The following is a 24,793-nucleotide window of genomic DNA, read 5'->3' as shown; positions in this document are numbered from 1 at the left end:
CACAGAGTGATAAGACCTATTTCGAAGGCAATTGTGCTATGCTTGCGTCACACTCACCACAGATCAAAGGGGCAATACTTTCCAGTTAGCATGAGCCCCAACCTTTTCTCAAAACCACTCAGTGAAGGGACAGTTCCTCCTTTTTCGTGGGGACACCGGGGCAGGGTTCAACAGGAAAATATGTAGGCAGGGCCAGGTCTACGGGTAGAGGGGCAATGACAGCGGCAAGGAAGCAACCCTCAAGAGAAGTCAACCCTCTCAGTGCCCCATCCCCCCTGATGCCACAGCCTCCACTCTAGCCAGCCCTACGATATTCAAAATGGCCGCCCAGGTTTTGACCTTATATACCCTAGGCCCAGGTCACTAGAATGGGCCGGAAGGTTCTAGATCTCTCTAATACTAACCTATGGGCCAAGCTCTGAGGTAAAACTTTGACACTGCAGGCCACCATTTTGTGAGGGTATCTGCCCTTTCTCTATTTTACAAGAGCACCTGCGCTGCATTACTAATAGGTAATAATGAGGCGCCCAGAGACCTAGGGTCAACACCAAAAAGGAAAAATAAATGTAGTGGACACACAAGAAAAATGCAGAAGGCAAAAAGGGGATAAAAAATAATAATTAGAAGGGACCACCCAAAGGGCTGACAGGTCTAACAACCTGCAATTAGTAAAGAGGAATGGGAGGAAGAACAATGTAAGGATGACATCTTGGTGAAGATGTCCAACCACATTTGTATAGGATGGCCAAAGAAAGGTTATATCACAGATAATTTGAGAGCTTACTGGGTAGTTCACATGGAATTGCCTTTGGACAAAGAGGTGTTGTTGAGAGGTGATAGAATTGTTCCACCGAATTCCTGAAGGAGAAGGAATTTGCAATTGTGCCATGAAGGACATTTTGGTGTAGTTAGGACAAAAATAGTGATGAAAGAGGTATTTTGGTGGCCAGGAATTGACAAAGATATACAGAATTTTGTTAAAGGGTGCCCTGCTTGCTGTTCTGCGGACAAATCCTTGAAAACTTTGAGACCTAAAATGAGTGATGGGTTAATTCCTAACCTTCCATGGGACACCGTGGCAGTGGATATTTTGGGACCTATTGGTGAACTGAAGGAGTATGGATTAGTTGCCATAGATCTTTTTAGTAAATGGCCCATTGTTAAGTTTGTGGAAAAAGTGGTCACACAAACTGTTCTTAAGTTCTTGGACAAGGTTTTTGTGATGGAGGGATTGCCTGTTTGCATATTGACAGATAACGGGGTACAACTTCTGTTCCTGGATCACTAGGGCTGTGGACTCTCTGATACCTATTGTATCGACTAAAATCAACTCTAGAGAGTCGAGACCCTGGTATGATGGCGCCCTACATGCCCTGAAGGGCGCCTGTAGACGGGCGGAGAGGGCGTGGCGGAAAACTTATGGGGCTGATCTAAAAGCTGAATACGCCAGGTCCGTCAAGCTCTACCACCGGGCTATCTGTCGAGCCCGAGCTGCTTTTTATGCCGCAGAATTCCGGAACAGCACCAATCCGTCGAAGGCCATTTTCAAGGCCGTAAAAGATCTATGGCAAAGCGGACTACCTCTTCGACCGTAAGTTCCAATTCCCACTGCGAATCCCTTGCCTCTTACTTCTTGGGGAAAGTCCAAGCAATTTATCGGCATTCCCTAGCATTGGGTTCGGTCGGGAAAGTTCCAGCGGGACACCTCATCAGACTACCCTGCTCTCCTTCCCCCCTCTTACCTCGGACGGGTTTGACAAACTTGCGTTGCAAGTTAAATCTGGATCCCCATCTGACCCAGTAAGACCTGCTCTCTTTCGAGATCAGACTTTTATGGGACGCTCAGCTGTGCGTTCCCTTGTCAACCTTTCCTTGGAATCGGGAGTAGTTCCAGCTAAGTGGAAGCAGGCTGTGGTGTCCCCAATCATCAAAAAGCCCTCCTTGGACCCGTCTAAGCTTGAAAGTTACCGTCCCATCTCGTTGCTACCCTGGCCGGCAAAGATCACAGAGGCCCATGTCAATCTGGCCCTGTCAGAACATCTTGCCCGGACCAACGCCCTCGACCCCACACAAAATGGCTTCCGTGCTGGCCACAGCACGGAGACCGCTTTACTTGTGATGGTGGAACATCTCCGTGCGAGGCTGGATGCTGGTCAAACGGCGGCGCTGATATTGTTAGACCTTAGCGCCGCCTTTGACACAGTATCTCACAGCATCCTCCTGCATCGGCTTGAGGAGAATGGCATTGGTGGCCAGGCGTTGCAATGGTTCCGCTCCTTCCTCGATGATCGTTCATTCTGTGTTGTCATCCCTCCCTTCAAGTCCGAGTTTCAACCTCTGGCCATGGGGGTTCCGCAGGGGTCCTCGCTGAGTCCCACATTGTTCAATCTTTACGTGAGACCGCTGGCTAATGTCGCTAGGCAGTGGGGCCTAACCTTGGTCTCATATGCCGACGACACACAGCTGGCGGTTACTCTCAGCGGGGACGCGGAGCAAGAGGCCCCTAGGTTTCAGTCTGGACTGAAGGCGGTGGCCAGCTGGTTGACAGGAAACTGTCTCCAGCTTAATGCCACTAAAACAGAGGTGATGGTTGTCGGTAGGGGAGTGGAGCTGTGGGGTGACCAATGGTGGCCTTCTGAGCTGGGACCCACTCCGACCCCGGTGTCGGAGGTGAAAAATCTGGGGGTCTGGTTGGACGCGGGCCTCTCTTTTGTAGGGCACACCAAATAAACAGCTGCCTGTTGCTTTGGTTTGTTAAGAGGTTTGAGACCTGTTCTTAAATTTTTTGATGCCCCGACCAGGCAGTTGGTGATCCAGGCAACCATCATCTCTCGCCTGGATTACGCTAGCTCTCTCCTGGCTGGGGCCAACCAGGCTGAGTTAACTCGCCTGCAGCGGGTCCAGAACGCTGCGGCTAGAGCCATTGTTGGCCTGCCCAGATTCTGCTTGGTGGCAAACGTCCTTCGCTCTCTACACTGGCTCCCAGTGAGAAAGCGTATTCTCTTTAAGGTCCTTTGCCTTACCTTCAAGATCTTGAGAGGTACAGGCCCTGAAATCTTGTCCAGTTGTCTCTCCTTCTATGTCCCCACCCGTACCCTCCGTTCCCAGGGCCTGGCCCTCGCTGTAGTCCCCAGATTCAGACTCAGCCTTATGGGGGGTCGTTCTTTCAGCGTAAAAGCTGCTTCAGCTTGGAACTCCCTCCCTGTTGAAATCCGGCTGCTGGAGGACCTCCTGTCCTTCCGGAGGGCTATAAAAACATTCTTGTTTTAGCTGCCTCTTTCTATTCCTTCATTTTCCTGTTGTGTTATGTTCCTCCTTGTCTCTGCACCGGGTAGCTCCTTGGCTGGAGTATCTGTGCGCATAATAAATTAATATAACATAACATAACATAACATAACAATTTTTGTCAAAATTGGCAAAGGAATATTTTGAGAGATGTGGTGTGAAGCACAAGACAACAGCACTTTATAATCCCAGTGGAAATTGAAAGTGTAACGATTCAACTGGGTAATTAAGGGTTTTATACAGGCCCCAGTAAACAAACACTTAGATTTGAGAGTACAGGTACAAAAGGCTGTGTGGGGTCTTACAGGATTACTTCTCAAACAAATACTGGTTTATCTATTTTTGTCATGATGAGAGGAAGAACACCTGGAAGCAAGTTTAATCCTGGTTGGCTTCTAAAAGGTGGGGTATAACAATGGTCACCTATTGATGTGAAAAAGGATTTGATTTCATTGCATGTGAAGAACAAAGAATATTACGATAAGCAACATGGTACCAACGATGTTACAGTTAATGTGGGTGATTAGGTTTGTGTTAAGAAACCATTGAGGGTGCCTAAAGGAGGAAGTAGATTTGAGGCTCCTAAACAAATTGCAGAGGTTTTACGTAATTCTGTTAGACTTGATGGTGGTAGGGTTTGGAATCTCAAGAGTATTGCCATAGATCCAAATCAAAATCATAGTGAAGAAGGTTTTGATCATGATTGTGTTAAGGATTTTGGATGGGTTGAAGATCATTTTGAAAACAGTGATTTACAGTCACAGTTAGCCAATGGAAATCACCTTAGCTCAGACCTTAGTAGAGAAAAACATGTTGAGGAGTTGGATTCATCTTTCCATGGAGCTCCATTTTCCCCTGTTATGGGGGGGGGGGGGGGAGGGTCTAATGTGGATAATCACAATGTGGGACCTCTTCAGGAGAATGTTGAATCCAATGAGGACAGTGCCGGTCCTAGGCCTTCTGAGGCCCCGGGCGAAAGGGAAGATGTGAGGCCCCTCCAAGTGACATCACAGAAAGTGACTTCGCAGGACTTTTGATCTTAGTTATTTGGCATCAGTGAAGCAAACTAATGTGGATATCAGTAACATGGACAAAAGTAGAGGGAATGGAAAACAGGTGAGCAAATATCCATGAGTGTAACACTTGCCGTCTCCTTACATGATTAGTTGGACATGTAGTGCCTGGCGAAAGGAAAAAGAAGGGGGAAACTTCACTGATCTTTACAATACCTAAATGGACTTTATTTCTGGTGCTCCCTAGTACAGAAACAGTGGACTGTTCAGCTCTGCTGGGATTTGTATGAATGTGTACCAACCTATAGTTACTTTCCCGGAAAAGGCCTGTCATTCAAACCTATCATTTTTCTATATCACAGCAGTTCTATTGATGTACCCTCTCATCCGTTTTTATTTTGTTTTAATCTAGTGAACTTTAAAAAATGTAATCATCACAGTTTTAGCAAAATGCAGGACACACTCAGTTTCATTTATCTATATCGTAAACTTGCTTTACCCACTGGCATATAATTGTGTGTGTGTTAAAGAGGTTTAGATAGAGGCTGCTCTAGCCAAACATTTTGATTTCTTTATTTGTTGTCCTAAATAGTGCGAGCTTCAACCAACCGGGTTTCAGAGCAGTACAGGCGTAAACAGTTCAAAAATGAGCCATGCATTGTCTGTGGTTGCACTTCAGACAAATGTTAGCAGATATGCAGTAGGCAAGAGGACTGAGCAGCAGGGAGGGTACATATTCAGCAGATGAGAGATAGATGGCATCAACAAAAAAATCCAAGCTAATTCAGCAAAAGTAAATAGTAGGTTAAAAAAAAACACAAAATGAGAAACATGAGGCACACATTTTACTTGAATGTTTCTTGATGGCAGTAGTCAGTTCTCTGAAGTGTTTGCACTACAAAGCAAACTATGCCCCAGTTAAATGACGCCACATGCCCCTACTAAACTGGTACCCTGCGAGCGTGAGAATGAGGCTTGAACTCGTGGTAAGGCGCCATTTTGCCAGAGAAAACGACATGCATTCGGTCCCCAATAGAGACGACAATGTCACAGGCATTAGTGGTAGACAGAAAGTCAAGGGAAATCCCTGGGGTGTATCAATGAATCACTGGTGTCAATACTCTCACGGTTACCCTATAGCCCCTTTTATAAAAGGTTGCTGTAGGTCACCGTCAAAAGGACAGAGAATTTTATAATGATTCCCAAAACGAAGAAAATTTGTTAACAATCTAGATTTTTATTAAAATAAAACAGGAGTATACAATAAAAAAATGCTTACATTTAAAATTTCAAAGAAATCTTTCCCTGAAAAGTAAAAAGTTAATCGACAATATATCACTGAACACTATAAAACTGTAAAGCATATGAGTACATTCACATTACATTGCATTCCATAAGCACAAACACATGTTACTATCTACAATACATATAATGAAGAAAAAGAAGAAAAGAGACCCCTTAGAAATAGTGGCACTCTGATGTTTCTACCACTCTTGATTCTTGGATCCACTAACAAAAAATGGCCCGTACACTATAACACACATGAGACATTAATACATGTACATCTGGTGTGTTTGAGCTAGGAGTGGATTCTCTCATGTAGAAATGCGTCGACGCGTTTCGGTGCTTTCCACTCAATAATGTGGCACCTTCCTCAGGACTTCTTAGTAGGGGTTTTCCGTACAAGAAAAGACTTCACTTTCCCTAGATGTAGGAGAAAGGGTGACCGTTCCTCTATCAGTGGGTCCAGATCCCCAGTTAGTTCATTCCCTGGACATATACTTGGGGGTCACTGGCTGTGTTAGGCCTCTATGTAGTCTTTAAGACTTTTATCGATGGTTTTCCTTTTATCTTCAGATTTTTGTCTGGACTTTTTCTTTATTCTTTTTATTTTAAAATCCGGTATCTTCAAAGATTTTAAAACTCACTTTGACCGGGCATATTTTGGGGGCCTCGCCAAAACTGGATATGTTCTTAAAGCGTGTGCCGCCTCGCTTCTGCCTCGATCATCTGCATTCTCAGTACAGCGCTCTGACACCTTGGGGTAAAGCCCACGCTTTATAAAAATGCATAAATAAATAAATAAACGGGAGAGGGGCACACGCGCCTTATGCCCTTTTGTTTAGCCGGGTCACATGGCTTGTGGCACTGATGGGTGTGGGTGTTTGTTTGTGTGAGTGAGTGTGACGGGCATCCTGGAATTGCTGGCACATTCCTGGTGTTTCATCTGGTTTTTCCATCGATCCTAGCTAATTTCAGAAATTCTAGCATGTCTCAGTTAGAGGGAGGCACGTTTTCATGTTTTCTTGAGCAGAGGTAGTTAGCAGCCCCTACCAAAAAGCAATGTCATCAACACAGAGCATACTGTCCGTAAAAATTGCATTTAATGCCTCTTAGTTCCTCATTTTCCATGGCGGTGAGTGACCACTGTGAAAGAAGTCATTCTGTGCCCTCAGTCGATGCAAAATTGTAGTCCTACGTCGATCTTTGTGGAATAACCCGGTTTTTGGTCACCCTGCCATCCTGAGACACCCTCTCTCTCATTTTATCCCATCCCAGAAGCCATTGCTGTGTTTTATGCAAATACTGCATCGGGAGGTAGCTCCAACCTTCGTCCACTTCCTCAAAGACATATCAATTTACCAGAGAATGATATTTAAGGCACATAAAACATGAGTAGGCTAGCAGTGGTGAAGCAATGGTGTGAAGAATCCCATCATTTAACAGAATACATTATGCAAATGAGACTGTTGCCTTCCTCTCCCACGGTCTGCCACAAATCAAATTCCAAACCTGGGCTGCTGGAAGCGGCCTTGAAAACAGCAACTTTGTAAGCTTTGCCCAATTCCCGAGTGGCACAGCAGCAGGGAGGAAGGCATTCCAGGGATTTTTGTCTCCACTCCAATCACCAACAGGCTTCCACTGCCCTCTGCTGGACAGTGGAGAGGCCGATCTGCCTCAACGCATTCCTCGCTCCGAGAGGCAACTATATATATATAAATAATACATTCAACCCGAGGTTACATACAGTGATAAACTGAGGGCAAGCAGCAGTATTCCTTTCAAGCAGATTTCTTGCTTCCACGTGACCCAGTCGGTAAACAGCGCAGCGAGTGTAACAGATTTCAGAGCTTCGAAAGGGGATTTCCCATCGAGTACACTGCTTCCAGCCCGAGTCTAGCGCCGTTTATTCCCGTAACTGCGGGGCCGGCGGCGGCCCCCCCCATGAGCGCGAGGCCCTGGGCAGCTGCCCATACCGCCCATGGCTAGGACCGGCCCTGAATGAGGATATAAAAGAGATTTGTGGTACTAAAAGGAAAAGAATTTTGCCTAAGTGGTTTAATGAGCATGTGATGCAATTCATCTAATATGTGTATTCATCTTGTTCTCATTATGTTATTTTATTTGCTTATTTATTTATTTTTGTTTTTACTTTGTTATTTATGGTTATACATTGGATATCTTCCTTCTTCTGTATTGTTCGAAAGGGGAAGGGATGTGTTGTGTTATGCTGTTATTACGTTCAGGTATTTTATTGTTATAAGTGCATTATACCTTTAACTAACGTGAAGTATAAGAATGTAGAATGTGTACTCGTGTTGTGTTTTCCAGTGCTTTGTTCAGTTATTGGCTGTACCTGGAACTGTGAGCTGCATTACCTGGCACTCGCCTGCTTTTCCTGTATATTGTAATTAAATACCATTAAATTTATTTTTATCATCACCTGCTTTCATCTCTTCACTACATCAACCCTCATTGTAGCTTCGCTGCTTTAAAAAAAAAAAATACTGAGTGCAGCGCCAGCTCAGGGACACAGCGCTCTGCAATACAATAGGTCTCGCTTTTGCCAAACTTTGACCTATTGGTATTGTAAATGGCTACAGCTGCTGACTTTGGAGCTGGGGAACTGTGTTTGAGTCTCTGAGTGGGCTCAACATCCTGTGATTTTGGGCAAATCACTTAATCTCCCCATGCCTACCAAAAAATGAATGTGTCCTTGTGTAACGTAACTGGTGTGCAAGAAAAGCGCTCCAATATCTTCCGTCGAGCATGCGCTATATAAATGTGCACCAAAAAATGAGAATGCCTTTTAATATAAAATATTATAAAAGGCATTGCCATTTACAATACCCATAGCTCAAAAATGACAATGCCTTTTAATATTATAAAAGGCATTGCCATTTACAATGCCAATAGCTTAACATATCGCAATTGCGAGACCAACAGCATTGTAAATACGTGTATTCACTAGGCTTCTCAAGACTCCACCTCGATTTTACTACCTTGTTCAGTGCATGCATACCCCCGGAATAACGGGTCCCGAAGAGGCAGGCCATATAGAAGACTCATGAAACGTCACTGAGAAGGGCGGGGCTGTAACAGGGTAGTCCGTCTTCTATGTTCTCGTAACAGATAGTTCACTCACTTCCTGGGTCTGGGGACGGTCTCTCGAATAGTCCTTCTTTCATGTTCTCGCCAGGGATCCCAGAGTAGCTGAGACGAGTTTAGTTGCGCAGGGACCAGCTGGGAGATGGTGCAGCTTTACAACTGTCATCCCTTCGGGTCGCAGCAGATCGTTCCGGCCCGGCTGGAACCCGAGCTGTGCTGCTGCGGTCGGGACAGCATATTTGTGGTGTGTGCGGGTGGCTGTAAGGTAGAGGTGTTCCGAGCCTGTGGGGAGGAATGGAACCTCTTCTGCACCTTCAGTACCCTGGGCAGAGTCCTGCAGATGAGCTACTGCGACAGAGGTACGGAGGGCTTCATTCATATGGAGGGGAGATTGAGACAGGGGATAAGAGCGAATGGGGAGGTTGTGGCGTAACAACTAAAGTTGCAGACTTGGAACCGGGTTCTATTTCGGCATCGACGTAACATCCCGTGATACCAAGGAAATCACTTAATCTCCGCATGACTACAAAAACAGAAATGTGTCCTTGTGTGATGTATCTGGTGCTCATGCAAAACGTTGCAATACCTTCAGATCGAGTTCGCGGTATATAAAAGTGCAAAGGGTAAAAACAACAGAGGTCAGGCTACATAGGTACAACTAAGGAGCAGGCTATTTATTTTTTATTTAATTTAATTTTATGCGTTTTTTTATATAGCGCGGACATTACCCGAAGGTGTCAGAGCGCTTCACAATAGGAACAGTAGCGATACATGAGGAGAAAATTACAAGTGGGCATGTTACAAAAGCCATCGTTACATTACATGAGGCAAAGGTGACAATTGTGCATGTATCAACAGCAAAGTACAAGAAGAAGTAGCAAACGGGAGACAGAGACGGGTGGAGGAGGGGAGTGACGCATGTCAAAGAGGTCATGCCTGAGGCAGGGGCATAGGAGGGATCAGGATGGGGCTTCAGGAGGAGAGAGGACTGTTAGCAGAAGAGTGCCACAGAACTTAATGCAAAAGGAGACAATGAAAGAAAATGCCACATGGGAGCTGGGAATTACTGGAAAAGCGAGAAGGCAGTAGTAGTAATTCTGAAAGAAGTTTCTGTTATTTATTGTACGTGTATACTTCACATCGACTATGTAAACGCACAGAAACACAGTACAATTCGTTGATTAGAAAATCAAAAAATCGCCACAAATGGAAAATAGTCTTAAGGGTCCTAATGAAAAGAAGTATAAGACAGATTAACATTAGTTAAAAGAGGGAGTGTCGTGCTCAGATCGGGGGATGGGTGTTATGAGTGAGTGACCAAATGAAAATATATATTAAATATATACTGGGGTGGTGATAGTGACGCATATTTCACCTCCTGCAGTCATGTTTTTGTCAATTAGTAATTTGTTTTGGATCAGTTATAAATTCGGTCTCTGACCAATCCGCATGAAGCTTTACTTCTTATATGTTTACCTAGTTCAGTTTTGATTTGGAATGTTCTGTGCCCATCAATGTGTAGGAGAGTGATTATGTTGCAGATGGTCCTAAAAGTTGCCTTGTTTGGAAACAAAAAGACAAGATGTTTTTGTTGAAAGGAACAATAAGCAAAGGCAAACATTACAGTGACTTCAGCCTGCGATACTTTTTTGATTGGTACAAACATTTCTAGTTGTTTAAAATCAAGAAACATCCATAACATGTATGCGTATGTTGGTTGTTGAAGATACAGAGGAAGTATAAGTATATTTTATTTATTTATTAAGTTTATATAGCGCGACAGCTACCCGTAAGGGTTTCCCGGCGCTGAAAGACAATTGCAGCAAAAATACAATCCTAGGAGAAAAATTATTGATCAAAAAGCAAACAAAAATTGAGTGTTGTTTCCTCGACCTGGAGCACAGACCGCAAATCTGGTCTTTCCTTCCTGTTCACAGACTTGTGGAACATATTTGCACTATCAGGCACTATGAAATATGTCAACCACAAAGGTGGGACACAAACCTCCCGGTAGAAATTATTCCTCTCTGAGATCATGGTGGTACAGTGTAGCACCACCTCTACTGGTTTCTTTTTGTTTGCATGCATACTCAATGCCTCTGTAAGCTCCAGTCAGGGGTACTGACCAGGTTGTGGATGATGATATTGGAGGTTCTTTTTTTAAACTAACGTGTTTATTGGCATTTCTATAATGAAGAAGTGCTCAGGTCACAGGATTGCAACATCAGTCAATTGGTAAGCAAAGTGCATATAAGACCTGGATCCAAATATTTGCACTGAATAAGTGTCAGAGAAAACAAAATTCGCCTGAATCGACCTAAGACATTCTGGCAGTATATAATCAAATTAGAGTGAACCAGCATAATAATTCAGGAGTGCCTTGTAATGCATATAAGTCATGGATCCAGAAATATACAATGAATACGTGTCAGAGAAAAAAATCTGCATGGCCCGACCTAAGACATTCTGTCAATATATAATCAAATTAGAACAAACCAGCATAATAGTTTCGGCCTGCCTTGTAATGAGGTCGTCAGCTCAACTTAAGCAGAGCACTTATTTGTGTGTAAGAAGCACTCCTACTCATGCTGCCTGGGGGGTCCAGGGGCAAAATGTTGTGGGGGGACTTGGAAAAGAACATAAGAAAAGAAAATCAAACTGTCTCAGGTTGGACATGTTCCATAGGTAATGAGTAACTGCAGGTAGGGTGTATGTGAGTGGGAATTGCCCGGCCAAATATCAAGAAACATATTGTGGTAAGCTCTTCGTATCCATGGCATGGGGAGGAAAGCGGGGGGGAAGGTGGCCGCAAGTGAAAATGGAGACCACAACCAGTATGGATGCATCATTTCTTGGGTCCAAGGGAGGTGAGCCACCTCAGTGCACTCCTTTTCTTATTCCTGTACCCATGTCCTGGCCCTGAGCAACATCCAGTATCCCATCTCGTTCCTCCAACTCTGATTAATCGCGGCACCTCAGCGATCGTGTAACAGCATACGTGGAATTTTGAGATTACTTCTGGGCCACTGATTATCTGTCTTCCTTCGCCTTGATGTTAAAACACACAACTGGATTGCATAGATTAAGCACAATTGAGATTGGAGAATCACCGAAATAAGGGAGTGATTACTTATAACCTGCCTATAATTATAAGTGTTAAGTTTTAACGGGGTGGACCCTTAAAACTACCCGACCTGGGTCATATTAGCAGAACGTTGAAGAAAGGATCGATGTAGTCCCTATACAATTATGTTTAGTATTAACAGTTCACCACAAGACATTTCTGATTGAATTCGTCAGGAACACAAATGTATTCAATAAATGCTCTTACAATTCAGAGTATTCATGTTAGTCCATGTGATTACTTTCAATACACTTTCATTATATACAATACTAGCAGCCAGTCCCGACGTTGTCCGGGTATGAATTGCTACCGGCCAGTAGTATATTGTTTTGTAGGATTTCGTTTAGATAGCATTTCTTATCTGTGACAGGCATGTGAAACGTTCCGATTCACAGTGCACTGCTGATGCACTTAAGTGTGCACGTTCAGTAGTGTGTGAACTCGAGTTTCCCTACTTTATTTTTCCTTGCAATATTATATAGCGCGATCTCGACAACATGGCATGAGCACATTCATTTGTGGTAGGCACGGGGAGACAAAGCGATATGCCTGGAATCACAGGATGTTGAACTGATGCCGAGATTCGAACGTAGCTCCCCAGCTCTAAGGTTCGCAATTCTAGAACTTGTGGCGGGAGGTGTGTCTAAAAGTGTAAGTCGGTGCTGGCCATCAATGAGAGAGACCTATGCATTTTTCCAATGGGTGGTGAAAAAATATGAGTATGGAGATTGGGCTGCCGTGCCACCAATGTACTTACTGGGGGAGGGTAAACACCCATTATTCCGCAACTTTCTTTCCGCATACCAACACTCCGCATACTTTCATTACGAAAGTACCATGACTCTGCAATGCCATTATAACGCATGGCATTACATTTTTATATGCTTTTACCACGCATACATTTACAACGAAATTCGTTGTAAATGCATGAATGGTAAAAGCATGTTTTTTTTTAAATGGTTGGATAAGGTAAGTATGGGTATAGGGGTATATGTTTTGGGGTACTGAGGTATATGTTTTGGGGTGTTTGGGCATTTTAAGGGTTTAGGGATAGGTATGGGTTTTGGGGTACAGGGGTAATTTTAGGGTTCAGGGCTAGGTTTGGGTGTTGGGGTATAGGGTTTTTATAGGGTTCAGGGCTAGGTTTGGGGTTTGGGGTATAGGTGTTATTTAAGGGTTCAGGGCTAGGTTTGGGTTTTGGGGTATAGGGGTAGTTTTAAGGTTCAGGGGTAGGTTTGGGTTTTAGGGTACAGGGGTATTTTAAGGGTTCAGGGCTAGGTTTGGGTTTTGGGGTACAGGGGTATTTTAGGGTTCAGGGGTAGGTTTGGGTTTTGGGGTACAATACAATTGTGAATTCAGCCATGTGAGGAAATAGGTTAGGTCTTGTTCATCCCCTGTCCACATCATTACCACATCATCAATAAATCTTAGCCATTCACTGATGTTGTTCCTGTATGGGTTGGAGGATGACGGAATACATTTTTGTTCATAATCGTCCATAAATAGAATAGCCAGATCTGGAGCAAAAGCTGCTTCCATAGCCACTCCCTTACTTTGAATGAAGAGTTCCTTTTGTAAAATGAAAGAGTTTTTTGTCATTGCTACTTCTAGTAATTCTATTAAAAATTCGGTGGGCATGGCAGCAGGTTGAGGTCTCTTTTTTTAGAGCTCTTGTCATTGATTCTAGCGCAGGTATTTGAGGAATGCTCGTATAGAGCGAGACAATATCCATTGTTACCAATATTTGTTTGTCTTTATCGAAGGCCTTGTTGTCCACCAAGTGGATCACTTGCATCGTATCTCTCACATATGTTGGTGTACTTTCGGCTAGTGGTTTAAGGAAGACATCCACATATTTACATATGGGTTCCAATAGGGACCCACATCCTGATATGATGGGGCGTCCTGGTGGTTTCAACGGGTTCTTATGCACTTTCGGTAAAGTGTAGATTGTGGGCACTCTAGGTTGATTCACATTGAGATATTAATACTCCTTGTTACTGAGAAAGCCTGCCTCTTTCCCACTTCTCGTGATCTCCTGGATTTTCATCCTGATACCTTTGGTAGGGTCGGCGTTAATCGGTGTATAGCTGATTCCATCTCTCAGCTGTGAGTAGATCTCATCATTATAGTCCTGTACATCTTGCATCACAATTGCTCCCCCTTTATCCGCCGATTTAATAACAACGGATTTGTTATTCTTCAGAGTGTTGAGGGCTTCCCGTTCTCCCTTCCAATTGTTATGTTTCACATATGGTCTCGTTGTGCAGATTTTCATCACATCTCGTAGCACCATACTTTCATATGTTAAGATTTTAAGGGAGACGGAATTTGCAGGTGGCATGAAGGTAGAGGGAGGTCGCAATCCAGTGAATGATGTTGAGGATATTGGTAGAGAATGTTTGAAGAAACGTCTTAACCTTAACTTACGGAAGAATCTAAAAAGTTCTGTCTTTATGCTGAATCTATTGGCTTGTGATGTCTGCACAAATGACAAACCTTTACTCAGCACACCCGTCTCCTCCATTGATAATTCATGCTTAGATAAATTAATGATGGGGTTCGTCTGGATTACCATCTGTATGTTTTTCTCCTGGTGCTGATTTCTCCATGATTCTCTTGCTGGAATCTCACTTGCTTGGGTATCTGCCCTGGTTGTCTTCCCCCGTCCCAATTTTGTTGGTTCTGACCTCTTCTTGGCCGTCTGTTCCAGGGACCGCCCCTGCCTCTCTGTGGTCTCCAGTTGGTGTCCTCTAAGAAAGTTTGTAGTGGACCCATCTGCCAGTTCTGTTTTGGTTGGTACCATTGATCCTGGTATTGGTTGCCGCTGTTTGATCCTGCTGGTCCGTTGTCGCTTCCCGAGCTGTAGGAGGAAAAGCAAAAAAAAAAAGCAGACTCAGCTCGACTGTGCCACGCACACCCAAGATTACGCATGCCTCACTCCACAGGCTTCTTCAAATGCGGATGCTGTGGGTTCTGTAAATGGGCATGCAATGCAACCAAGAGTTTTCATGGCTTCAACAAAAAGAAATATGAAATCAACCACAACATCACATGTAACACAAAATATGTAACTTATGTCCTAGAATGAACCTGCAAAATCCAATATGTACGCAGCACCATTCGAGCTCTCAAGGAACTCATCAGTGTACATGTAAGAGCAATCCACCAGCAGGATGCACGCTACCCTATGGCTCTTCATGTTGCTTCATGCCCATCGCAAGGCACGCACAAAAGAATTTAATTCTTTGGCATAGACATCTTTGAGGCGAACATAAGAAGTGGAAACTGTGAACTCAGGCTCAGACGCCAAGAAGCTAGTTGGATCATGCGTCTACAACCAGTCCGCCATGGCCAGAACTCTGATCATGAGTTACAATACTTTTTGGGAACATGATGAAATTTGGACTATACATGGATAACAATGATTTTCCAGCTTCTCGCAGTCCTATGTTCTCTTTCCTGACTTGCATCCACATCATAACAGTCTGTTCTAATGTGCTCATGCCTTTCGTCTCATGGGCCTATGGCCTCATATCCTTATCATCGTTTCAGACACCTTGTCATATTATTGTATGAATTTTCTAAAACTTAGCGAACAATGTTTGATTCTGAACATGATGCCGATTCTATTTGCTGTTATCATATGCTTCCTGGCATTTACCCTTTCTGTTGCATCACGCACATTTTATGTCAACTTTGTTTTTCTTTTTACGCACAAGTAACCTTGAGTTCCTATTGTTGAAATTTCATTTTCCATAATGTTGCTCTCTGCTTGTAGCTTGACTTTGTAGATGATTGACGGTAGTAATGAAGCATTACTAAGAATAATCTGATGATTTGTACAGAAGGTTATGCCTATTAATATTCTTTCTCATTACTTTCACTTATTCCATTTTTTTTCTCGTTTATACCTTTATAATGCTATCAGCACCCTGGAATACATTGCCATCCCCGATAGTAACTCTTCTCTCCAATCCATTCACACTCAGACAGGTTAGCGGACTAGTTGCCCATTCTCAAGCGATCTACATTCAGTCCCCTTTTTTATGTCAATAATACCGGCGGCGTTACTCACTTCCTGTTCCTGCACGGGTTAGCGGTCTAGCGTTCTAACTAGGCACCAGGTTCTCCCACCCTTTTTCTTTATAAATACAGAGTACCGGCACCTCCCACAATTGCCAGGCCCTTAGGAGGACAGGACCCGTCTTTCTGCTGCCATATCCCAGGTAAGAGTCCCTCCCAGATAACAGTACTTGACCTCGCCCCCCTGTTTGACTCTCTTGCAGGGCTAGCCTGCAATCTCATGCCCTCGTTTTGACTTTATTTTTGCTAGGCATTAGCTGGTTTGAGACGGATGTGCCCGCCCGTCTCCGAGTCCACTGTGACTCACTATTGCTGATTATTTCAACCAAGACCCCAGACGCTGGGTCGGAAATATCACCGGCTTTACGGTGAGTCAACGTTTCATGCCCACACTTGTTAACTTTCCTGTGAGTTCCCTGCCTTCACCTGTTACTTACTGTCCCCCCTGCCTTTTCTTTCTACAGGACCGTTACCCCATTGGTGCTTACAGGTATTTCTTTCACCTATACTTTGCTGCTGCGCCAGTATGCTCTCACCTTCCCACCCCACCCTTTTTTCTATTTCTATGGTAACCTTACCGTTCTTTCTTTACTCACACCGTGGCTGCAAATAGTTTTAAAACCTTTTTTACATAAACCATGTGATCGCTTTTTGCTCATAGATTTCTGGATTTAGATTGGTCTTAACAACACCTTTGCAACTTTTGTTTTTTATCAAGACCATTGATTGCCTGTGCATGTAATTTATCGTCTGAGTATCTAGACTTTCTTAAGCCTGACTTGATTGTGAACCTTTCGTTCTATTATCTTAAACATTAAAACTTTCTGCATGTCATGTAGGTTATATGAGCTGAAAATATCTGTCTCTGACTTCCCCTGGACCGTTTTAACACTGTTCTTTCACTAAGTAGTAATGTTTTGCTTTTTATGCATCGTCCGGGTCTTTACCCTTTTACCCATGAATGAAATGTTGATTGCATTTCTCTCTCTAACGAACCAATCTGCTTGTTCTCTTGAATGGAACGTCCTTTTTATTTTTTTATTTTTTTATTTATGTTGCCAGCATCACCGATGAGACTTATTTTCCATTCTGTATGGCTGTCTTGTTTCTAAACCTATATAATTCTTACTGTTGATACTGTTCCCTACCAGCCCAATTCTCATCATCTCACGCGTCACACAATCCTCTTATTTGGGTTCCTAGCCAGAGTACCGACTCTGTTCTTCTAGATTATTGATATTGGTTGTTTTTTGATGTATTGTGTTTCTTCTCAGTATTCGACGAACTTTATTTTGATATTTCCTCACCTGGTTTCTACCTATCTCATGTGTGATGTCACTACCTAACATGTGAGATGTATATATTTTTTTCTTGCTTTCACATCCATAAGGGTTTTCACTCACGTAAGGTGATTTTCTGCGCTATGCACCATTTCACAGACAATACGCCATGTACATATTTTTCCATACTTTACTATGTCTTTCATCTCACCCCCAGCCCTGAAGAGTCACGGACTCCTTGCCCGCTTGACGAAACATGTGTCGGCTGGTCATCTGCTTTTGAAGTTACCTTTCAACAAACGAATGTCAAATACAATCCTTTGAAGAACAAAAAGACTTTCTTTTGTGTCCACTTTGTTTCATTTACTACCTATTGTGTTCTTTTGATTAAGCATGATATGTGTATACACCTCGCTTAACGTGTGCACAGGATTCTTGTCATAATTACTGAGTGGGCCCTGGCCACTCTGCAGAGGTTTCGGGGTCTCCTCTGACCTTGCTGCACCGTCTTCATTATTGTTGTTTTTTACCTAACACACACCGCTACCAGTTAAGGCGCCACACTTCCTGTATACTTCAAAACCCTCCACAGAACCCGTAAACAGTCATTTATGTTTGTTGACTGTTAAGAGCTGGTTGCACCACTTACTTTGGGTGACTCTCTCCTAATGCCATTCTGCCAATTCGAAGAAAACAGGGAGGTTACAGAGAGATTCTTGCCTAAGGTCCCAAAAATAAATATGACCTTCAATGCAAGATAGACTGTTCCACCCTGCACAAAAGCGACAACCGGATAAAAAGGGAAAATAAAAGCAGAACAAATCCTTACAAAATATTGCCGACCAACAAGAACAGCAGCCATATGAGGACACTAGTAAATACAGACAAGATCAAAGGTGCTGGAAGAAAAATGGTTGGAGTGAAGTTGGCGACGGATGCAGTGACAATGTCCTAATTCCACAAAGAGCTGCAGCACTAAAAAGTATGTTTTACCCTCTATACATCCTGAAGAAACTCCTATATTGGCAGGGGTATCCCCTTCCCTAATAAACTGAGAGGAGGGGACAGTGGCCCTCTTTGCACCTGCTGCGTAACATTCACTTTGCTGCTGGTTGCTAATTATCGCACATCCTGCGAGTCATCAGGGCCCCCAGTTCATTGTAGACTTCACCTCCATGCAAGGGTGGCAGAAGCGTCCCCACTGTCCGGGGCCGCCTGATGTAATTGCTGGTTAACCCTTCGTAGTTGTCTCCTTTTGTTAGTTTTTGAGCTTTGATCATTAGGTACAGCGGTGTTTGTTTTCTTATACTTTCAGTTTTAGGTTTCAGTGGGTTTTACATAACTGCCTCTGATCTCAGCCTAGACCAAAGCGTGCTATTAGTTGGTTTGCTCTTTAGGTTGACTGGCAAATATTGGTTGTGTTTTTGTCCAGAACTGTATCTTCAGTGAGGTATTTGTGGCATCTGAAGTAGGGTTTGTTAGAGAATGAGCTACCATCGTTTTTAATCTGTAGTTCATGTACTTAAATTCCACTGCTCTCCAGTAGGATGAAGGCTTCTCATTTCTTATTATGATTATAAAGTTATAATAAGGTCTTCCCGAGGTCAAATTGCAGACGTATGCCTACATTAATTTCTCCATTCTGGTTCTTGATTCAATGCCATGCGTTTCCCTTTGGCAGGGTATGCAACTATGGTCAAAGTAGCTTAAGAACAGTGAAGAACTTGATTTATTACCAAAAGGAAGCCCTAGTGTGGGTTACCACTGCTAAAGACTGGAAAATGTACTTTTTTCCTCCAGTTTTTTCCCGAACTGCCTTTAATATGTGGTTTTGTAACCCAAATATATTAAATTCGAAAGTGAATCAGACAGCCCGGTTTTTCACCACTATCTCTTTCTACTTTACAAAAAACCCTGAGTAAAGATTTGTACTTGCTCAGTCTGCTTGCTGCCTCCTTTGTATCTGTATTAAAGCATTTCCTAGAACTTGTTTTCGCTCTTAGCCCAGTTGTCCATACAACATACCAGTGTGACCCAGCAATGATTTCTCACAGAGGTGGCTAACACAGCACAGAACAGAGAGTTTTGGTGATAAGCAGATCCCACATTCCATTGTCTAAGGAGCTCTTATTGTGCAGAGGAGAAATAAGTAATTTACCTTTTAGTACTGTTGTTTTGGACTTACACTTTATCTATCTGCAGAATCCTACTTCTTCATGTAATATGTATGCCATAACTGGTTTCTGTTCTTCTCATCAGTAAGTAGTCTGGACAGCAGCGTGCACAGCTTTTCTCATACCTCAACCCTGCTCGATATGGTATACTCAGGAACAGATAGGCGATGTTAAACTCCTGAGAGAAACTGTGCACCCAAAATGCATTGGGGATTGGGGAGTTTAAAACAACTAATGTCAATCAAAAGTTGGTCACTTGAAAAGGATATAGAAAATCGTGAACCATGGCAATAACAGAGGAATAACCACTGAGTACTTAATTCTGTGTCACAAAATAAGCATCTGAGGTTATATGGACTCAACAAAAGTTATGCAAGCAGGGAAAGCACCATTCCCACATCCGGAAGGTGCTGAGCTATATGATATTCGCCACCCAGCCCCCATTGCAGGGTTTAGTTCCAACATAATTGAAGGAACTAACAAACCTAAGGTTGGAGGGGTCAATAAACCGGGGAGTGTTGTCCTTGAAACAAATCCAGTCAAATTGTTATCCTGGAACATAGCTGGACTCATAAAAAAACTCCAGGAACCTGACTGGCAGGACTATGTAGACAATTATGAATGGTGGGTTGTAGAACGTTTAGCATAGAGGCTGAACACTTGAAGAGAGGAATACCTTCAGGTGGACTTTTAATATGGGTTAAAAACTACGTAAATGTTGCGATTGAAACCTTACCTACAGGTTCGGATGACATCCAGGTATTAAGTTGAAGTCTCCCCAACAAAACCAGGATCTCTTTATTCAACATATACATAAGACCAAGAGATCGCTGTAAAGAGTCGCCGTTAATCAAACAAGTGGAAGTATTTATTGATTCAACTCCACCAGATGGCCTTATTATAATTGGTGGCGATTTTAACTGTTGTTCTGAACCGTTAAGGGGCATGGAAACCATTTTTGATGAGGAAGACTCGGAACTGGGCATCCCATTACTTAAAACAGTAAAAACAATGGGGTGCACTGTTTCCGCACTACAGATTCTTGATTTTACGATAGAAAAAGGACTACGGTCTTGTAACAGAAGATGCCCTTCCGACTTCGTGCGGGCAAATACATTTTCAAGAGGCCAATCCTCTTGTATAGATTTTATTATGATAAGTGCCGCATACTGGACCTTCGTGACAGATTTTAGAGTAGAGGCTAGGAGGGAAAGTGATCACTTCCCTCTGTGCCTAGTTCTTAGAGGGGAATATTTTCAGAATCTACCTATGCTAGACCAGGAGGACCTACAGCCCATAATGTGCAATAACAGAAGGGCAGTTAAATGGCCATCCATACTAGGAAAACTTTAATCCCTCACCTCTATTTATAACACTTTTTGTGATCGTTTATCTTTCTTCTTTTTAAACAAGGATTCGAACGCTGTACCAATCACTCAAATCTATTCAATGTTAGTAGAAAACATTAAACCTCACCTAACTAAGGCAGGGAGTTCTAACAACAAACATACTTCTCCGCTTAATCCATGGTTCAATGAAGATTGTAGAGAAGCAAAAAAGAGTTTAACTAAAGCCTTAAGCCTGAAAGAACCTGAAAAAATTAGACAAGAAAGGAGAATCTATAACCAGGTATTAAAGGCAGCGTCTAGAAATTGGGAGGATTCCAGTTGGGAAGATCTGCTAGCTGCCGCAAAGACAGGAGACCAAACCTTATTCTGGCAGATTATTGCAAGCTGTAATAAGATTAGTAAACCGGTCCAGGATTATAATTTAGATCCCAACACATGGTTTAGGCATTTTGCACACTTATATGTATGTCTGGGACCTCCAGCAAGTGACCATCTACGAACTATCAATGACTTGCTGAAGTCGAGTGAGGTTGAACCCCTACACTTTAGCATTGCAGATACTGAGCAGGCTATAGCTGCTATCGAGTTGTCTAAAGTGCCGGGCCCAGACAAAATCCCTGGTGATTTATTTAGGCACGCCCCTGATGTATGGGCACCATATCTTAACTTATTATGTAATGCAGTAAGCAAAGGACAGCCTATCCCTCTGTGATGGAAGAGTGCGGAGATCGTCCCAATATACAAAAAGGGGAGCAGGGACGATCCCGCGAAATACAGACCTATCAGTCTGATAGATAGTATCCAAAAGGTCTATTCTAAACAGATATTGGATAAGCTAAATGAATGGTGGTCGAAAATGATATTTTATCCCCTTGCCAGGCAGGATCGAAAAAAAAGAACTAGTACTATTGACCAGGTATTTAGGTTACAAACTATTGCCTGGAAATATACTAAACTAAGGACATGCAATTTGTATGTGGACTTTATTCATTTAAAGGCTGCTTTCGACTCAATTCCAAGAAATCTATTGTGGGTAAATCTGTTAAAACAAGGGGTACCAAGAAATATATTGGTTCAACTTATCAGACTCCACAAAGATAATTTTGCAAAGGTGCGCTGGGGAAAAGGTGGGGAGCTCACAGAAGAAATTCCGGTCAAGAGAGGGGTGCGCCAGGGGTGTGTCCTGGCGCCCACCTTGTTCCTCCTCTATGTCAACGACATGGTTGAGTTCCTACAAAAGACAAATCATGATACCCCTGAGCTGAGTGATACCCACATATGCGCCCTGAAATTTGCAGATGAAACCAATGTGCTCTCACAGACACCTAGGGGATTGCAAAGTTTATTGAACACACTTGACGTGTACTGCAAATTAAAAGGCGTGGAAATTAACCCTGGGAAAACAAAATACATGCCTTTTAAGCCTGTCAAAATTTTTAAGGGTAATATAATGTTGAATGGTGCAATTTTAGAGAGGGTAAACACTTTTGTTTATCTGGGGGTTACCATAAATTCTATACTTTCATGGCACCCACGTATAAATAAATCTAAGACCATCCTAACGCAAAACGCAGCACCCATGCTGAAAAAACTTCATGCTACTGGAATAAAGGCTATTACACCCACATTGGAGGTATACAAATTCAGGGCGCAAACTGCTGCTTTGTATGGTTCTGAGTTGTGGGGAGGGGAACAACTCTCTGCCCTAATTGTGGGAGAAAACAGGGCTATCAGAGCGATGGTCCCCTCCCCATAAATACACCCTTGATTCCCTACATGCATGATTTGGGGCTAAAAGACATTGAGCATAGAGCGGTTTGTATGACACTGTCGTACTGGATAAGGATATGGGTTACTGAGGAACTTTCCACCTATAGGCAGGTATTGGGAGAACTACTTGCATTAGACACCCATGTTAGATTCCCTTGGTTGGCTAAAGTTCGCAAATGGCTTTTGGATCTGGGCTTGGGCAAATTTTAGAATAACCCTGACATGCTGACCGCTGAATCTAAAAAGGAACTCAAAAATGTCTATTGGAATTTTATTATGCACAAAGTCACCTTAAAGTGTGGACTTGATTCATTAACAACTGACTTTTTAATGTTTAAGCCAACGCCCTGTTTTGAATTATTCTTGGATCAGATGGAACCCCAACTCGCAGAAATACTTTACATGAAATTCAGGCACGGTATTCTCCGAGTTGGAACATTCATATCCAAATGGGAAAAGCTGCAAAACGGGCGAGAAAGTAGCATGTGTAAAATGTGCAGTTTGTGTGAACAGGAGGATGTAGCACACGTCCTTTTTTTCTGCCCCACTTATTTTAATGCCAGAAGAAAATGGATAAAATCGTTGGGGAGGAAATTGGCCGTTAGAAAGTATAATGACATGCCACGTATCCTAAAAACCGACAATACACATCTTATCGTGTTCAGCATTAGTAGATTTTTATTGGTTATTAATTTTATGAGAATGAAGAAAGGATTAAAATGTAAAAAAAAGTTTAATTATCTACTTGTACAAGAGCACTTTAGTACACAAATTCTGTACTGTAGGAATAACTTGTTGAATATTTCATTGCACTTTACATTGAAGTACTTAATGAAAAGTAGATTTCGATTTATTAATTCAAATGATTTTAAGATTAATGGTTAACGAGTTCAAGTATTAATTGCGAAACTGTACCAAGGCACTAGAACACTTTATTATCTAAATTGTATACTGTATTCTGGCTTTGATAAACATGCCTCTTGTATTTTACACTTTAGTAAAGAGTTCCATACTTGGGTAACTGTAATCCTTTTAAACCGAACTAGGGGTTCTTGTTTAGGAGTTTTAGAAGACCAATGTATTCGTTAGATATGCTGCAATTACAGTATTTTTTTTGTTCTTTTATGATTCTATGAATCGAATAAAGATGTTTTTGAATTGAATTGAATTAATATTCACCACCCAATGATCAGTGGGGTGTAGCCAAGGTTGGCACACACAATAAATAAGCATAGGACGAACATATAAATATATAAAGGTGTTGTTTAAGTTGTGCTGATGGAATCACATTTGGTTTGTATTTGAATCCTCCAAGTTGCCCGCCAGGACCTGAAATCCTTCAATATATCAGTGGCAGTAGGTGGAGCCATCGGCCTCCATTGCAATGCAGCCCCGCCCTGGACATGACAACATAGGGACCGAATCATACACATTTCCCAATGACCTATTACGATGACTGGAAACCGTTCAGGCAATCCAGATCCGTTCCGCAAGGCATTCGGACAGCCCGAGTCTTTCGTAGCCGAATCGTACAGCTCTATGGACATGGTTTCTGAACTAGCGATTTCGATGACCGCTTCAGACAGCTGTTCCGATTCTGTCTGCCCTACACAAAACAGCTGCCGGAATCGGTCTTTGGGGGCCCTTTGCGGGTCCCCCTTGACCCGGAGGTGTCCGATTGGGGTCCGTGTGGGTACCCAAGGGACCCCTCTTCCTAAACATGCACAATGTGGCAGGCACAATGGGGTGCCCGCCACAGGGTGCAAGCTTTTCCTCAACAACCCCATTTTTTTATGGGAGCTATGTTCTCATTCGGAACACAGGCTCCCATCGAAGTCAATGCGAGTCCGATCGAACGATGTTGGGAAGCATTGTAATCGGGCATTCGGACTCGCCAGAACCGATTAGCTCGGAAACAATTCTGAGTCCAATTTTTTTGGAACAGTTTCCCAATGACATCGTAATCAGCCCCATAGAGTTGAATATAGAAGCTACATCTGTGTGTTGACATCATTATTCCTCTGTTTCTCCATATCCTCAGGCAAAAATTTGTCTAACTAAATCAATGTGATAATTAACACTTCATTTAAAAGGGAGGCTGCGGATAGTGAGGAATATATGGGTAGATGGTGTTTCTTTAATAAAGCGCATAGCGTTACAGAAGATAAGCACATCCTTCTTCTAATGGATATTCCTACCTGTAGATTGCTTACATCTTGAATCCTTACCAAAGCAGTCCCCTAAAAAGGAGGTGAGACTGAGCAGTAGACTCAAACTATAATGTCCTGCAGGTCTGTTTACCTGAAAGTTAATACAGCAAGAC

The 24,793-nt window shown here is 42.9% G+C and overlaps 1 protein-coding gene across 3 annotated transcripts in view; it reads left to right on the top strand.

The window, feature by feature from the left end:
• Nucleotides 1-8,713: 8,713 nt before the first annotated feature.
• Nucleotides 8,714-24,793, top strand: part of HPS3 (HPS3 biogenesis of lysosomal organelles complex 2 subunit 1) — a 379,346-nt gene continuing 363,266 nt past the window's right edge. The window contains exon 1 of one of the 3 annotated variants that reach the window (XM_086944096.1): nucleotides 8,714-9,046. In XM_086944096.1, the coding sequence (XP_086800222.1) occupies nucleotides 8,830-9,046 (217 nt within the window). In that variant the 5' untranslated portion in view covers nucleotides 8,714-8,829. The remainder of the gene's footprint in view (nucleotides 9,047-24,793) is intronic. The other 2 variants (XM_086944098.1, XM_086944097.1) reach the window with 2 other exon arrangements.

This window comes from Lissotriton vulgaris, chromosome 11 (assembly GCF_964263255.1).
Source record: "Lissotriton vulgaris chromosome 11, aLisVul1.2, whole genome shotgun sequence".
NCBI lineage: Eukaryota > Metazoa > Chordata > Amphibia > Caudata > Salamandridae > Lissotriton > Lissotriton vulgaris.
The sequence above is the reverse complement of the archived record's forward strand: the minus strand, read 5'-3'. Positions and strand labels throughout refer to the sequence as shown.